Source organism: Physella acuta, unplaced genomic scaffold, assembly GCF_028476545.2.
Source record: "Physella acuta isolate Inbredline_101_S28 unplaced genomic scaffold, ASM2847654v3 ptg000969l, whole genome shotgun sequence".
NCBI lineage: Eukaryota > Metazoa > Mollusca > Gastropoda > Physidae > Physella > Physella acuta.
This window is the reverse complement of record NW_026732486.1, coordinates 200,780-218,065: the sequence shown is the minus strand read 5'-3', so window position 1 is coordinate 218,065 and position 17,286 is coordinate 200,780. Positions and strand designations below refer to the sequence as shown.

General features: G+C 32.0%; 2 protein-coding genes across 8 annotated transcripts in view; one reads left to right on the top strand and one right to left on the bottom strand.

Moving 5' to 3' along the window:
* The window catches only part of LOC131953996 (matrix metalloproteinase-2), a 71,733-nt gene extending 68,530 nt beyond the window's left edge, over positions 1–3,203 (top strand). For all 7 annotated transcript variants that reach the window (XM_059317457.1, XM_059317451.1, XM_059317456.1 and 4 more), the window contains one exon: positions 38–3,203. In XM_059317457.1, the coding sequence (XP_059173440.1) occupies positions 38–267 (230 nt within the window). In that variant the 3' untranslated portion in view covers positions 268–3,203. The remainder of the gene's footprint in view (positions 1–37) is intronic.
* Positions 3,204–5,410: 2,207 nt separating this feature from the next.
* The window catches only part of LOC131953994 (derlin-2), a 47,261-nt gene continuing 35,385 nt past the window's right edge, over positions 5,411–17,286 (bottom strand). Inside the window, exons 3-10 of the mRNA XM_059317450.1 lie at positions 16,432–16,471; positions 15,999–16,109; positions 12,085–12,150; positions 11,732–11,899; positions 10,040–10,162; positions 8,595–8,667; positions 7,890–7,980; positions 5,411–7,057 (exon numbers count right to left, since the gene is read on the bottom strand). Coding sequence (XP_059173433.1) covers positions 6,949–7,057; positions 7,890–7,980; positions 8,595–8,667; positions 10,040–10,162; positions 11,732–11,899; positions 12,085–12,150; positions 15,999–16,091 — 723 coding nt within the window. The 5' untranslated portion in view covers positions 16,092–16,109; positions 16,432–16,471 and the 3' untranslated portion in view covers positions 5,411–6,948. The remainder of the gene's footprint in view (positions 7,058–7,889; positions 7,981–8,594; positions 8,668–10,039; positions 10,163–11,731; positions 11,900–12,084; positions 12,151–15,998; positions 16,110–16,431; positions 16,472–17,286) is intronic.

Here is a 17,286-nt window from a genome sequence, read left to right as displayed (position 1 = left end):
ATTGTTGTTGTACCTCCTTGTAATTGTATTTTTTCAGGTGTAACCTACTTCTTCCAAGGCCTGATGTTTTATGAGTTCTATGATCCTAAAATGCACGTAAAAGTGGGTTACCCAAAGCAAATCTCAACCCATTGGCTCAACTGTGGACCCAACTCCGTCATACAGAATGTAACTAGTACTAGTACAGAGAACGACAGTTCTAGAGAAAAACACTCAAGTTTATTACTACTGGTGCTCTTGTTATGTTACAAAATCATTTTCTTTTGATATTTATAGTTTAGACTTGTTCAAAAGTAGATTCTTCAATTATCTAAGCCAATCATCTAATGATATTTAATATATGTGCTTTCAAATTTGAGCCATCCACTTTGTATCAAATGTATATTTACATTAAATACAAATCCTATACCCTTTATCTTGATAACTAGCCCAAACAAAGGCCTTGAAGCTATATTGTAAATGCATTTTTCCCATCCTGACATTTTGGCTTGCCTTTTTTCTGGTAACTGACACATCATTTCATCTCCAGTAGCAAGGAAAGATAACTCATGTATGAGCAGGGACTAAGGTTTTTCTGTCTCATCAGACAACTGGAGGTGTTGATATTTGTCTGATTTTTCCCTGGCCAGTTTGAAGCTGTACCTGCTAGTTGTCATACTTGAAGTCATGTGATCTCTGGTTCTAGTCTAGGCTACCTATAGGGTGACATGTTTAGATCACACTTGGTCTGCAACTGGTTTGCAAATGGAATACCAAGATGTATTGACAAGCAGAGTTTTGGCTGCTGGCTGTAAACTAAATTCCTGACACAAGTCATGACCATATAGTAAGAGTGAGCTGTATGATTGATTGCACACACACTGAGTAGATGTCCAAGTCAGTCTGCCCACCTTGATTTGACTGTGTACAGTGTATGATCACCAAGCTCGCCTTTCATACCTAGTCATATTTACACATTACTAACTAGAAAGATATTACCATTCAAAATAAAAACGGGGCACTTAATATTATTGTTGATTTCCACATTTGCAGCCCTCAATTGGTTTTTCATTAATTATCAATCATCTTGCCATGTACACCATTTCAGAAGCCCCACTAGCCAGTTGGTGTATTTCGGGGAGGGCTTGCTTTGCTACAATGCTTTGTTTTTTTTTTGCTTAGTGTTTGAACTCATTTATTTGACAACGCCTTTAATTGGGAGGAGCATTCAACCAGTAATAAAAACAAAGCCATATCATTTGAACTAACACTGCCCAGAATCGTTTACATTTTTAATTTCCTATTTGAATAAAAAATATTATTTGTTTTGTATTATTATTGATGAGTTATAAAATATGAATATTTGATCAATTTATTTATATTTACGTGTCCATTTTAAAACTAGTCAAACTATTTTGTTCCACCACTAGGGGGCTGCTAGAAAGTAATTCAGTTCTAGATTTTCTCTTTATGATACTCCCTGTGTGTATGAATCAGGTTTTTGTCATTTTGGTCTTGTTGTCTTTCACTGATATGATATCAATTGACCTTATATTTGCACAGTGTTGTGTACATTTGTTTTGTGTAAATATAATCTCTGGTTCTTTAGGCTGTACAATTTAAGGTTTAAAAATCAATTTTTAAAATGTACAAAAAGATAAATATCTCAAATTTTTTGAACAATTCCTGTATTCAAACATAATTATTAAATGAGTGGCATATATGACAATTTAAACTTCTACCCATTTGTACCTTTCTTATTGGATAAAAGAGGTCTACATTTATAATCTCTAAATCAGACAGTAACCAGATGCTGCAGTGTGTGACTTCAGTTTTGTTAAGAATAGATAGAATTATTAGAACCAAAGCCAGTCCATCTTTAGATACAAATATTTGTTGCCATTTAATCTGGTTTTAAAAAAAATGATTAGCTGTTTTTACAATAACAGATATAGCATCAGTACAAAATTAACACACTGTCCATTCCCTATTTATTTATTAAACTTGGTCCATTGTTTATTATTAAAATCATCTGGAAATTCTTGTATATTATATCAAAACAATACTCTATGTCAAATTATTTATTCCAACTTGTAATTAAATGTATTGGTTGCTTGCAAATAGAAATACTATACATATACACATTTTAGTTTTTGAGGTATGTTATTTATATATGTATTTGTATATATACTTTACATATATACACATATATATATAATCTTAAATACCTATATATTACACCCCTATCTCTCTCTTTTTATATATTGTATTCTATGCTCTGATTTGTAAACAATCCACAGTAGAAAAATATCATTTTGACATTTTTTTCAATAGAGTAATCAGATGAAATTAGTTGCCAACATCTACCTTTGCTTCAAGTTTGGTATTTTTGTTACATATTAGAGTAGTGGTGGTGTGGCTGTTATGTTGGAATTTATGGGCCTTAAAACTTTTTTAATTTTATGGCAGTGTTTGAACTGGTGTATAGGCTGTCATTTTCTTTTAACTTCAAATAATAAACAAACAGCCTAGTAGTAGAATACCATTTCAGAGAGTTAACCAAAGGAGCTGATATATTCATGATTGTGTCAACTTCCATTACTCATGTACCTAACAGTGCTGGATCTGCAGACCAAACCTGTATGTGAGGCTAGATCTAGCTAAAGCAATCAAGAAAATTCATGCCCACAAATTTCCTTTGGTAAGGTTTGGTCAGCTAAAGTAGGATCTTACTTTTTAAAATATAGCGAGTACAAAATTAACATAAATGCCATTTGCATAAAACCCAGCAAACTTAATCCTCGATAAACAACTAAGTATGTGATATACTAATAGCCTCAATAAAAAAAATTTTAAGGATGCAATATATTAAAATACAAGTTGAACCATTTGTTTGCATTAAAAGTTTTGGGCTATTGTAACTTTAGAAATAATCTCAAGTTTTAGTAGGATACTATGACATAGCACTATTGTGAACTACATTGTAACTGAACCAATGACTGTCATTATTTCAAATGGGAGCAATCCAACTTCATGAATGCAGCATTGCTATAAACTGCTCTATGTGCTTTTTTACCACATTTTAATTTACTTAAATGTAGTCTAAGCTTTTAATTGTATTTATTTGTATGACAAGTTCTACATGATGATTTACATCTAGTGTGTGTCCTGCTTTTATTGTCAGCTATTGAGGTGAAAGGAATTAAAGATTGACAAAAACTCTTTTCTATATTGTTTACCCATACACTAGCACTTTTAGCAATAGACATGAAAGGTTTTCTCAATTTTCAACCAGTCTTAAAAAAAACCTTTCCAAGTTTTTATATCTACCCAAAGGTAGATATATGCCTAGTCCATCCCTCAACCATAAATAGATCTACAGCAAGAGTGAATGGAGTAGCAACTGTTATTTTGTGGTAGAGCCTGGTAAACAACTCATTTAATTCTAGAATACACCAATAATAAAACATAATTCTTTCTTTTTTTTTTTTAGATGTAAAATAAAAGCAATGGGTTTGATACAGATTTCTTAACAACCAATGTTTTTACTATTTTCTTTTTATTTTAAATAATTTTAAACTTCAGAGCTTGTTTTATTTTCCACATTTTAGACAAATTAAGCAGGTGTGATCTCTTCTAAACTTATACTTGTATAACAGTAGAGGGAATAGCACTTATGCAGGGCTATAAGTATTTTTAATTAATTTTTTTTTATACTGAAAGTTTTTAAACAAATAGTTCTTGAAAAAGAATTGCGCCTAGTGAACATAAGCAGTGTGTGAGTATAATAGAGCAGAAAATTAGTACTTTCAAAAGAAAACTGATTACCTTTTCTGAGAAATAGTAAATTGTGTTTAAGTAGTAATTCTGGTCCCAGGAAATCACACAAAATTTGGACAGAAAACAGCAAATAAAAACATACCTATGTATAAAATTTCATACAGCTAACTGAAATAGTTCTCAAGTTATTTAGTAGTTTACTATTTTTAGAAACCCAAATATAGTAAAATACCCCTTCCAAATATCAAAAGTCACAAAAATTGAAAGTGATTAAAGTACAAGATCTTTTACTTATGTACCGGTATGAAATTTTGTAACTGAAACAATTCTCAAGCTATTGTGTTCCCACAGAAACAGAGTGAAGTACCATTTCTGATTACCAGGAATCATTCTAAAGCTGATAATTAGTGGCATACAATCTTATTTTTGTTTGTCAAATTTTGTCTACCTAACTTTATAGTACTTTAAGTTATCAGCTTTTAAGAGACCGTAAATAGTGTATGCCTCACTTCAGGTTAACAGAAATCTCTCTAAAGTAGATAGAAACTACAAATTTGATAGAATACTATACTTAAATGAAATTTGATCAACTTAACTGAAACATTAATCAAGTTAATTTGTTTACATACACGCACAGGATCTCAGAACAAAGATTTTCCAGCTCTGGAAGGTTTTAATAACATTAACCTTTGTCAAATTCTCTATTTAGATTTTTGCACGATTACAATGCATCCTTGATATGATGTATATGAGGTGCACAACAGTGAAAACTTATAATGTCATTTTTCTTACATGATTACCTATCAGTAACTTGTAATGACAAAAATCAGCCCCATACCTCTTTAAGACCGTAACGACGCTCCCAGCGGTCGGTCCGCCGGCCTGCCATACCGTAACGACGCTCCCAGCGTCCGATAAAATTTTCTCTATTTAATTCGTTGTTTTTCAGAATCCAAGTTTTTAATCGTAAATCTAGGTCATGATAACGCTAGAGCGGCCATTTTTCGTTGTATTTACTTCTTGTAGTTTTCTCGTTAGATCGATTTTGTATTTTATAGAATTTTTTTTGTAAAACAACTCGAAAAACGGCATTTTTTAACACTGCGGAATGCCGTTCAGCGGCCGCGTCTAAACGTTTACGTCGCCGCATTATAAAATTAACGAAAATTAAAGTATTTATACTAAGACTAATCCGATCCATGATTTTTGTAGATAAATGGACGTACTTTCGTTTTCTATGAATAAGAACTCATGAAAAGTTATTCTTATTATTAATTTTCCCGACAGACGCGTAATTTTTGCAAGAAAAAATCAACTCTTTATTTTTTCTTCTTTAAATCTAATTAATTATCTTTCTTCAATAAATAAATAATTCCTTAAAGTTTATATCAGTGTGTAGGGTATTCAATTACGATTAATTTTTATCAATAATGTGTGGGGTTTAAATTAACGGGTAAAAAGATATGGGTCATTTAGCCGCAGGGGTGCTGAAAAAAATGAGGGAAAAAAAATAATTCCGGTAAAACGTGAAAATAATTACGGGCTTAAAGAGTTAACATGTTCTGCCCTTAATTACCTGTCTGATCAAGTGGTCACTTTTAAATCCTATAAATGTTATCTCCCCTTTTGATATACAATAAATGGAGTAATCTCGGAAATAAATTTTTAATTACAAAAATTTAACATTATAACATTCTTCCCCTTTCAACAAAAATTAATTTATTGGAAAAGAACTTTAAAGGAATCATTTCATTGATTAGAAATGGCCAAAGTTGAATTACTAGACAACACAAACCCACAAATAATTGTAGGTGTGCACAAGGCTAAGAACACAACTGACTTGTTGAATGTGTTGTTCTATGACAGGAGGATTAAAATTATAAATCAATCAATAACTCGGATTTTAAGAATTTTTGTGTCAAAACAAAACTTTAATAAATTATTAATTAAACAAAACTGCAATTTTCTGTAGATTTTGCAGTTATGTTTTTTATTTATATTAATGAGAAATTTAAAAAACTTCAAATAACTTTATAAACTATTATGTCACATAAAAATAAAGAAACAAAAAGGGGCAAATAATTTATAAACTATATATTTACAATCTATCTGTCAAAACTTATCAACACGCCTCAATACAACATTGTTTTGACACACATTGACAAATATTGGACTTACAATACATGCATTCGTATTTATTTCTATTGCCTACTCCAAATCTTGCTAACTTGTTTTGGAAGCTCAAGTAGAAAATTAAAGGCTATTAAATAGAAAAAAAAACGCATACTCTTTTTAAATAAAAGCAAGCTTCTACAGATATGATTTCTAGTTTATGTGTAGAATACAAAAATAGCCTTATAATACTTCTTTATTCACTGTTTTATGTTGAAAATGATCAAGAATGAACTAGAATGTGATTAAAACAAATTAGATCTATGCAGTCAACAATAGCAAGAAATCAATAATCCCCCACAAGACTGGGGATTTGAACATCACAGACAAATGGCATCAGCAGATTAGAGTTCCTTGTACTGTTGTCAAGCACCAGCCACATCATGGTGGAGATAGATGGGACCAGGATCAAATAAAAGGAGATCAAATTTTTTAAAATAATTCCAATTGTGTAAGTTTGTTTAGTCAAATTTTATTTTTTTAACATTTGGTCAAAATAAATGCCAACAAAACATGGTGGAAAAGTTGAAGCACATGCCCCCCTGAACATGCTCAGTTCAAAAGATTTATCAAGGACGACTAATGTATAGAGATGTTATACTTGCTAGCATGCTCATCAAAATCTGATATGAAATGGTCATCAAAGCATGACCAAAACACATTAGAGGGGAGCAAAACAGGACTACAAACAGGGGTCAAATGTTTGTTATTATAACAGTAGTTTATGTTTTGTTCAGAGCACTTGGAAATGACCAGATACAACATTATTGAAACCAGGTTGAACACAACTTTTACAAGAAATACAACTTAAGAAAGCTGCCAAGTGATTGACCAACTTCTTTGATACATTCAAACATAACTTGACATAAGGTAAGTATAGGGAACACAATTCACAGAGTCAATCCTGATGAGATTTTCAATGCAAGCCATCTGAAGATGAGCACACTGAATAATACATCAAGAGCTGAGTGAAGGACAAGATGAGAAACCTGTCAGCAGAGTTGAAACAGCCTTTGATCACTGTTGGTCCTCTGGGCCAGGTCCCAGCCCTCTGTTAAACCCACCAGCTTCTTCAGGCAGTGGATTGTAGTCCTCTTGGTTGGGTGGGGGGTCCAACAACAATTTTCTGTTGATACAAAGTTCAAACTCTATCTCATATGTTTCTTAGTGTTTAAAACAACATGAAAACCTTGCGGTGTATACTGCACTCTGTTCTAATACTAAATGCACTAAGGAAAACCATACTACAGGACATTCCCTAGGTGTCATAGCACATAAATCACAGAAGACCAAACATGACTTCAAGTAGTTACAGATCAGTCAACACAAAAAGTATTTGAGGGCTACTAAAGTGACTTTGCCAATAGGAAACTAATTTTTCAGAGATTACCAGTTCTCCAAAAAATACATAACAAAAGCAACTGGGGTGGCATTGTTGGTGGCTTGAGTAGATTAATGGCATTTCCTATCATTTCATTGGAGTAGATGTGAACAATCTGACATATGAGCAACTAATTAAATTAGCATTGAAGTACCACTGTATTTACATTTCAAAAAGCATGGTTGCAACTTCAAAAAAAAAATCAGCAACAAGAATATTGAGTTTCTAGAATAATACACAAAGTCTGTACAATTTTTAAGAAAATACTTTCCACGCTTTTTTAAGCATATCAAATTGACATTCAAAATAAAATAGTTACTTAAAATCAAATTATAAGTTTTTTAAGAATAAAATTGACTAAAATACTGTTACTTTTACATTTAGAAGTGTATACAAAATTATAAAGTCTTTATAGTAAGCCCTATTTTCATTGTTATCAACTTAAAAATTTAATGAACCTAAAACAAAACCAAGGAGGGTTTGATAAGAAAATAATATTGCCTGTGCACATTTTATCATTAGGAAGCAAACTGTACAAGTACGCAGCTCTGATCTATGTACTACACAACAAACTTACAAAAATCCCGGAGTTTTGAGCACTTTAAAATTTCCATTTTGCTGAGGGAAGACATCTTCTAAAAAGAAGTAGACATGACCTATTGCAATACCTGCAAAGCAAATAAAAACCTCCATTGCAGTTGTAAAAAACAACTAATGACCAAAATAAAACAGTTGACGTTGAACTGACCAAACATTTCACTCAACTTTTAACAAACAACAGCTCCCAGTCTCAACAAACAACAGCTCCCAGTCTCAACAAACAACAGCTGCCAGTCTCAACAAACAACAGCTCCCAGTCTCAACAAACAACAGCTCCCAGTCTCAACAAACAACAGCTCCCAGTCTCAACAAACAACAGCTCCCAGTCTCATTCTTAAACAGACAACTTGAGATAAATGGAGAGAACAACAAGAGCAGTAGTGTTGGTGCCTTATTCAAATTGTTTGAGTACCTAGTCTATATGATAGTTGATTTCATGTAGTGTTGGTGCCTTATTCAAATAGTTTGAGTACCTAGTCTATATGATAGTTGATTTCATGTAGTGTTGGTGCCTTATTCAAATAGTTTGAGTACCTAGTCTATATGATAGTTGATTTCATGTAGTGTTGGTGCCATATTCAAATAGTTTGAGTACTTACATACACCACCAGGACTACAATTTTTGTATACATAGTATCATAATTTGAACAAACAATATTCTACATATTGAACAAGTAGTTACCCATCAAATCAATGATAATAGAATTCCCAAGCAACAAAGAGAATCCTAAAAGAACCCAAGGCAAAAACGGAGCCTAAAAAACAAAAACAAATAGCAACAATGTAAGATATATGTTGATATAAATACATATAAATATATGGATGTGTGAATAAATACTAATGTTGTAATAAACAAAATATAACCAAGAAATGTAGCTTTTTGGATGATTTTGTTTTCTTTATTGTAATAATGGAGAATTTCATACTTCTAACAAATCGTTATTGTAATATTGGAGGCTTTTTCGTCCAACTAATTGTTATTGTAATAATGGAGGGTTTTTCTTCTCGGCTTTAAATAAAGCAATCATTCATTCACCTTCTCGGACCATAATTACCTTGGATAGTTTAGCATTGTACTTTTTATTGTTAAGGGGGTATTTGCAGTTTTTCCGATTTTTTTTACAATTCAAGATCTCAAGTCTTTAGGCTACTTTTACCATGCAAGAAATACTTGCAAATATGTTAAGAAACATTTGGCATAACGAAAAGACTTGTATGGACATAAAAGTTCATGCAGTCGCTGGTCATGTCATTCTCAGTATTCATGTGTGGATGTGAGACATGGACCTTCAATGCATGCATTCAGAGAGAGATCCAGGCTCTGGAAATGAGATGTCTATGCAAACTCCCTAGGATGTCATACAGAGATGACCTAACAAATGAAGAGGTCAATGAAAGGATCACAAATGTGATTTGGTCTTTAGAAACCTTGTTGGTATAATCACAACAAAGGGATGGTATGGGCAGGTCACACAAGTCAACGGCCTATCCAAAACAATGATGCAAGGCACGGTGCCAGGATGGGGAAGAAAGGCAAAAATGTCATTGGATATTTAATTTTTCTATTTTTCCTATTCAGTTTTTAATTAAAGGGACACCCCAAAGGTTCAAACTATAAGCTCAAAAACCTGCAATCTTAACTCTAAATAAACCACCACTTGTTTTCTGTGGTCAGATCTTGAGAAGTGGCTTAGCTCAGTAACCTGGCTATTGATTTATTACTTGATTTATTACTCGTTTGCTAGTACTTAATCGTGTATTTTCTCCTTTTGTAGTTAAATAAAGTAATCTTTAAATTAAGCTTTAACAACTAATTTAATTGAAAAAGAGATATTCTTATTCTTGTTTTGCGATCGCAATAATTAATCTGGAAAATCTGAGTGAAATTCCTGCATTTGAAATGGGTCAAAAATGTTTAGTCCACACATTCTTCTTCATTTTTACACAAATAACATGAACCTATTACAATTTTTAAAAATCAGAAAAAAAATTTTTTTTTTAGATTTATAAAGATTACTCACACAAAAAAATTACATGCAGATATATGTGAAATATATATATTAAAGAGAAAAACAACTAGTCCATATAATAATAGTTAATTACTTTAAAAAAATTTAAGTTACTTACTTGAAAGTTCATAAGACCAAAGAAATTCAGCCGAATGTAAGGATTACGTCTACTCCAAACATAAACCAACATAATAGTAAATGCACTTCCTAGAAAAACAAGGTTTACAAAAAAAGCCATAATCTAATTCCCATGTTAAGGCCAGAAACAAGTAATCTGTTCTGCAACAATGCCACTATAATTGTTATAACTGGGAAGTACATAGATAGGACAGTAATACAATCATTATTATAGTGTGTAGTTGTACTTTTGTAAGGTCCAATAGTTCATCTACCTGAGTCGTACAGGTCAGAGTTAGGCTTAAGTTGGGGCCCAGCAACTCAAGTGACAAATTCAACACAAGGGAGAGAATAAGATTCAATCTGTACATACTATCCACACTTATTGAGTAACATGGGAGAAAAGTTATATCGAATTCCTACAGAATTTGCAATATAACTATTTGTTTAAAATGGATAATTTAACAGAAAAATTCAGGGGTCGGCGTGGTCGAGTCGGTAAAGCTCATGGTTGCTAAACCGAAAAGTCTCGAGTTCGAACCCTCGGGCAGATGAGGCTCGTTAGCTGGGGACAGCCACTCTTCTAGGAGAGACAACTCCAAAATTAAACAACTGCTGCCTTGTAGTTTGTTCTTGGTTGGACAAAGGCTATGGAAGCAAATCCAAAAAGAAAAGCAGGCTGAAATCGGAGTCAATGGCCTCAATGGCGCATAACCAGTTGACACGTAACGCTTAATTGTGTTGGAGGCGTGGTCGAGTCGGCAAAAAGCTCATGGTTGATAAATTCGAACAAAGTCTTGAGTTCAAACCCACTAGCAGATAAATCTCGATCCCCTTCAACACTAATAATTAAGAACGAAGAAGAAGAAGAAGAACAGAAAAATTATTTAACAATTCATCCAGTGATTACTGTATTCATTTATTTAGCAAATATCTGTCCCTTAGAGTAGGGTGTCGCCTAAGATTTTAAACTTCATGATTGTTCATGATGACTTAAAAAATTAAAAACATTTATTTACCTTTAATTTGATACCAATTTTATTTATCCGATTTGATCGGTAGCCTAGGAAATGATTTGTGAAAAAACGCATTTGTTTTTAAATGGCTACGATGATAAGACTAATTTTCAGTGAAACAGTGGGTTAGTTTTTTAGGAGTTTTTTTGTGACATTAGTTTAGTAGAAAGCAAGTTATAATTTTCTATAGTTTAGAATATATTTTCAGTAAGTTTAGAACAATATCAAATACAGCAATTCACATTTTGCTTACTTTTAGGTCAAGCGACAACCTACATTAGAGATTGCAATTAGACCCACTGCTGATCATAAACAGTCACAGCTCCATTTTTTAAAATAAAAAAACCAAACGTTTCACATGATAGATAATCTAACTTAAGTGCAAATGGGTGACTGGCAGCATTTTGACTAAACTGGCAAGATGTATGTAACCTGAATGAAACAGTGAACCTTTAACAAAATAATTCACCCTTTTGTTAGTCCAATCAATTTATTCTCTTTATAAGTTTAACTCAAGTATTGACTCAACTGTAGAAAATATTTTAAAGAAGACAAGCAATATCACATACACTTGCGCTATAAGGACTAAATACTGCCACATACAGCCCTTTAAGGAATAAACTACAATTGCTGTGGAACTTCTTTCTCAAAGCAGACATACATTTGTAAAAGGATACAATCATAAAAAAACCACCAAACAAAAACATGAAAAAAAAATCAGCTGTTCTCCCACGAAAGGATCCTTCTTCCAACATACGGCAGTAGCGATATGCAAATATCATGTTGAACAGGAAATTGAAGCCAATTGGCCCAAAATATAAAAAACTTGTCACCAGTCTCCATAACTGAAAGAAACAATATTATGTTATAAGTTATTTTAAGAACTGATACTTTAAGCTAACATTACAATATAGTGTCATACTAGAATATTCAGTAGTACAACTAGCTACAATTTATACTGGAAAGCAATAATAAGCCTAAAAATAGTATACAAAATGGAATGGCTAGAGAAATATAGACAAAGCAATACCTGTAAGTGCCTAAATATTAAATCAGGGTTGAAATATATCTGAAAGGGGTTGATTAAATCAAGCTGCTGTTAAAAGAAAAAATACTAATTAGACAAAATCCAAAGCAGTCTTGTAAAAAGTCCTAATGAATAGCATGATCAGATAAAAGCATTTTAATGGGTCTTATGTAATTTCCCACTGCTAATAATCCATTACAATCACCTTTAATTTAGGTTAAATCAATATAGATACAATTATTTCTTCAGTCTAACTAAACATCAGAAAAGGCTCTGAAGCAACTAAATGATTTCATTTACAAAAAATTCCTTAATTCATTTTATGGCAGTATGAAAAGTTGAAACTGTTATGCAAGCTGGCTTTTGGTTAAGATATTTAATTCAGGAGAATAATCCTACAATTTCACAATGGATAGACTTAAGATTAAATTTATAAAGACACTACTGGTTCTGTATAACAGAATTACAATGCTACAATTATTCAAAGTGTTTCAAGTGAAAATCTTTTGCTAAGTTCTAGTCTAAAGGAAAACAACAGATAGTGATAGATGGAGATTTCTATATCTATCTTTAGTTCTTTACCCATCCTCAACAAATCAGTGTCCAGTCAACGGAACTAGAAGATAAATTTTAAGCTAAATGAGAATACTCCCCTTAATCACAGTTTAGTGATTATTTAGATTTGATTAGACAAGATTTCTCTGACAAAATACAAACAGTCTTGTCTCTACCTAATCTATTTTAATTACATGGGAGTTTTGGGCAGGCTTTAGGCCTACTTTAAATACCCCCTCCCCCACGGAAGAATGTAAGCAAATTTAGTGAAATAAAGTAAAATTGGGCCTAATAATATAATTTTTGGGGGATCTTTCATACCAGTGTCTTATAATAGAATTCTTTTAAAAATGGGGTTTTAGGTTACTGGTAGTTAACTAAAATACACACATGGCTTGCTAATGTGGTAAACATTTTAAAAAGTAATTCTAAGATGGTCACTGGGACTAAGACGAAAAATCTTTGAAAGTCATGCATCCGGACGCAATATTGTTTTTAGCAACTGGCCACACCTCCAGTTTAGTGAGTATTACTACTATAGGGATATGCCTAGCCAATAAAATATTTTACTATAAATTACTAAATTTAGTAGGCCCCTAGTCTATGGCTGCATCTATTCGGACCCCGGTCCCAATAGCCACGTACGCCTTTGGGACCCGGGTCCTTAAGGCCTCAACGGCTATTTGGACCAGCCAATAAAATTATTTAGATTTAGCTAAACAACAATTCTTTTAAGATGCAGAATAAATCTTTTCTGTTGTGATTTTTTCTTGTAATTCTAAATATCTTGAGATCTTGCTTTAAATACCTGATATCATTCCAGACAAATGTTACTGCGAGTGGGAGTCTATAATAATATAATTAGGCCTAATAGCCGGTAATCTATAGTTTTAGGTACGTAAAATCGTCCGAGACTAGTAATGTGAAAAAAGGTGACTCATTAAATTTTAGTAATTATTTCACATTTTTAGGAGGATTTATGTTTTGAAAATTACAAAAATGATTCAAAGCTTCATTCATGTACCTGTTTTTAAACATGTGTATTAAAACTTTTTAGAAAAAAATAAAGACTAGTGATGTTTTCATCAGATGCAACCAAGCTCATTTACTCTAGCAGCCATCTTGTTTAAGTTTTTTTGGGTACTTTTTTAATATTATATTTAGAGATTCAGGAGAAACCACTCTAACTTACAGATGGTAGCTTTTTATATAGCAAATCCTGCTCGCAAACGCTGCTGTTTAAAGTTAATTTCTTGCCTATACGTACTGATATATTTAGTATTACTTAGCCAATGATTTTGGTTTATAATTTAGTTATCCATAATATTTGACACAAAAAGGGCCTATGCCTATATCACAATATACTCAATATAGGCCTACTTCTATTAAAGCCTTAATGATAAGGCAACTTTTTAGCACATTATTAGCCTCAGCAGATTTTAAGCACCTAAAATGATAGATTACCTAATAGCCTATTAATAATAATATTAAATAGTAAATAGGCATATACTATATAGTAGTATTACACGCTAACTCTGTGACCGGCTGCTAACAACAATATGGCGTACAGACCGGATTCATGACTTCCGACAATTTTTCGTCTGAGTTCCAGTGACCTTCTTAGAATTACTGATTAAAATGTTTACCATGAGCAAAATGGTGGGATTTTTGCGTTGTAAAAACAAACCATAGGTGGCATGGTTAGATATGTCAGAAAAGCATTTTAAAAATTGGTTTGGAGAATGGAGGTTAAATTCAAAAGTTGTTTTCATTAAGATTAATAGAACTTTTAAAATATCAATGGTGTAGGTACAAAACTGAGCAAGAACGTAAGGCATTATTAGTTTTATCAGTCTATGAAAAAGAAATCAAATATTGTGAGCTTTTGTTTTTATAAGACCTGCGTCAATATTACAACCAATTTATTTTTATTTTTTAAAAACCACATGACCGCTATTTGGCTCATTACTAGTGAGGAACTCTGGTGCATAGCCAATTAAAAAGTCGAACCGGTTCGTGGTTTGTCGTGGCTTCAGACATAAGTTGTGTTGTCATGGAGAGGTGTGTCGCGCATGGCAGTGAGTGACAATAAATATTAAATTAGGCATAAGTGATTTAGTTTAAAACAAACTAAAAACTTCAAAATTAGTGCCTAACTGATTAAATATGGATGTCTATTATTTAGTGGTAATGTTTAAATTGAAAATTGCGTGTAAGTTTTAGATTTAGTGAGAAAATCTATATTTAAGCCTATATTATGTAAGCCTATATGACACAAGGGGCCTACTGTGGTTATTATTAGCCAATTCCTTAGGCTACTAATTATTGGTAATCTATCATTATAAAATTTGCTTTGGGGAATGAAGGCTAAATTTTGAAGTCGGTCTTATTAAAATTAATAGAACTTTTAAAATATCAGCCTGGAGGGTACAAAAATGATTTGGAGGTTGTAGAACTATTAGGTTTATCAGTCTATGCAAAAATAAATCAAATATCGCAAGCACTTTTTAAAATAAGACACGACTTTTGAATGACAACCAAATTTTTTACTTTTTTAAAACCCCACCAGATTAGTGGTTTTCTTTAGCTTCAAAGGTAAGAAGAGTTGTCATGGAGAGGTGTGTTGTGCATTTTTGTGAGTGACAATAAATATTAAATTAAGTAATTTTGTTTAAAACAAACTAAAAACTTCCAAATTAGTGCCTAATTGGATTAAATATGGATGTCTATCATTCAGTGGTCATGTTTAAATTGAAAATTGGGTAAATTTTAGAATTAGTAAGAAAATCTACAATATATAGATCTACTTCTATTAATAAATTAAAGCCTTGACAATGAGGTAACTTTTTCGTACATTACAATACTAGCCGCGACATACTAGTACATACCTACAATAGATTACCAATTATTTAAATATTTGGTAATCTATCGTTTAGGGTACATAAAATCGCTCGCGGCTTCTAATGTACAAAAACTTTACCTCATTGTCAAGGCTTTAATAGAAGTAGGCCTATATTGTGATATATTTGTGTCAAATATTGTAGATAAATGAATAATAAACCTAAATCAATGGTTAAATATATCAATATATATGGGTCACAAATTAACTTTAAACAGCAGTGTACGTACCCAAAACGATAGATTACCAATTTAAGCAGTCACCTGTTTTTCACATTACTAGTCGCGGGCGATTTTACGTACCCAAAACGATAGATTACCAAATATTTATTTATGGGCTTAGGCCAGATTCTAGTCTAATAATAATATTGTTTAGGCCTAATAGTAAATTACATAATTAATAGTACACTATAAAGTAGATCTAGATCTATAAACTTAAACTACTCTATTAAATTTTCACTCACAACAGCTAAAGTAGTAAGAACACATGCAGTTGTATATGCCCTAGTTACTGGTGGCATTTGCATATACTCCTGTTGAAACGTCTGCGCTGCCATTTTTTAAACGTTTCGTCTCTATAAGCATATAATAAATAAGAAATATTAATAAGTTAGCATACAATCTATCTAGATCTAGATTCTAGATCTAGATTAACTTATTCTAGATCTAGTTAAGAATACGTCATCTGTTTTGCTAAACACAAATTGAAACGACACGTGTAGAACGCATGCGTGATACACCGGAATAAAAACAACAAGATATCTATAAACATTTTTCGTACAAGAGTTAAAGAATCTATCTAATTATAGCCTATTTCAGAATTATTTATATTTAGGCCTAAGCATATCAATATAGCCCCGATAAAAAATACTTCTTACTTAGGCTTATTTTACTTACACAAAATTCAAAATTCAGCTGCTGGGGTGGGCTTGTTTTACTACAAAAAAATAAATATAAATAGGCTACATAATAAAAAAAAAACAGCAAGAAAAACATCTAGAATCTCAATCTACATCATTAACAAACTAATATTAGCATTCAGTAGAAACTTTGCGTTAATGTTTATTGCAGTACTTTCCCTTTGCCTGGAAACAGCAGCTAAAGAAATTATACTGAAATCTCAGTTGTGTATCAAACAACTTTTCAGCCATGCGACAGAGTCTAGTTCTATATTGAGTTTCACCTAGGCCTATATATTAGCATGCACTATTAAAATCAGAATGCAATATTTTTACTTGTCTATCTTTTTTTCCCTCATATACCACGATTTTCTGTCAACCTTTGTTTACGTTAGATATAACATTAAATTTCATCCTTTACATTGTCCACTACCATTCTTTACCTGTTAAGAGTTTACCTCATTTACCATCATTTACATTGTAGTTACCATTCTTTAACTGTTACATTTACATTGTCCACTACCATTCTTTAACTGTTAAAAGTTTACCTTATATACCATTATTTACAATGTCCACTACCTTTCATTACCTGTTAGATATTACCTTAAAAATACCATCATTTACATTGTTGTTACTATTCTTTATCTGTTAGAGTTCACCTATTATACCATCATTTATATTGTTAACTACCTTTCATTGCCTGCTAGATATTACCTTAAAAATACCATCATTTAGATTGTTCGTTACCATTCTTTACCTGTTAAGTGTTTACCTATTATACCATCATTTACATTGTTTACCTTTCATTTCCTTAAAAATACCATCATTTAGATTGTTCGTTACTATTCTTTAC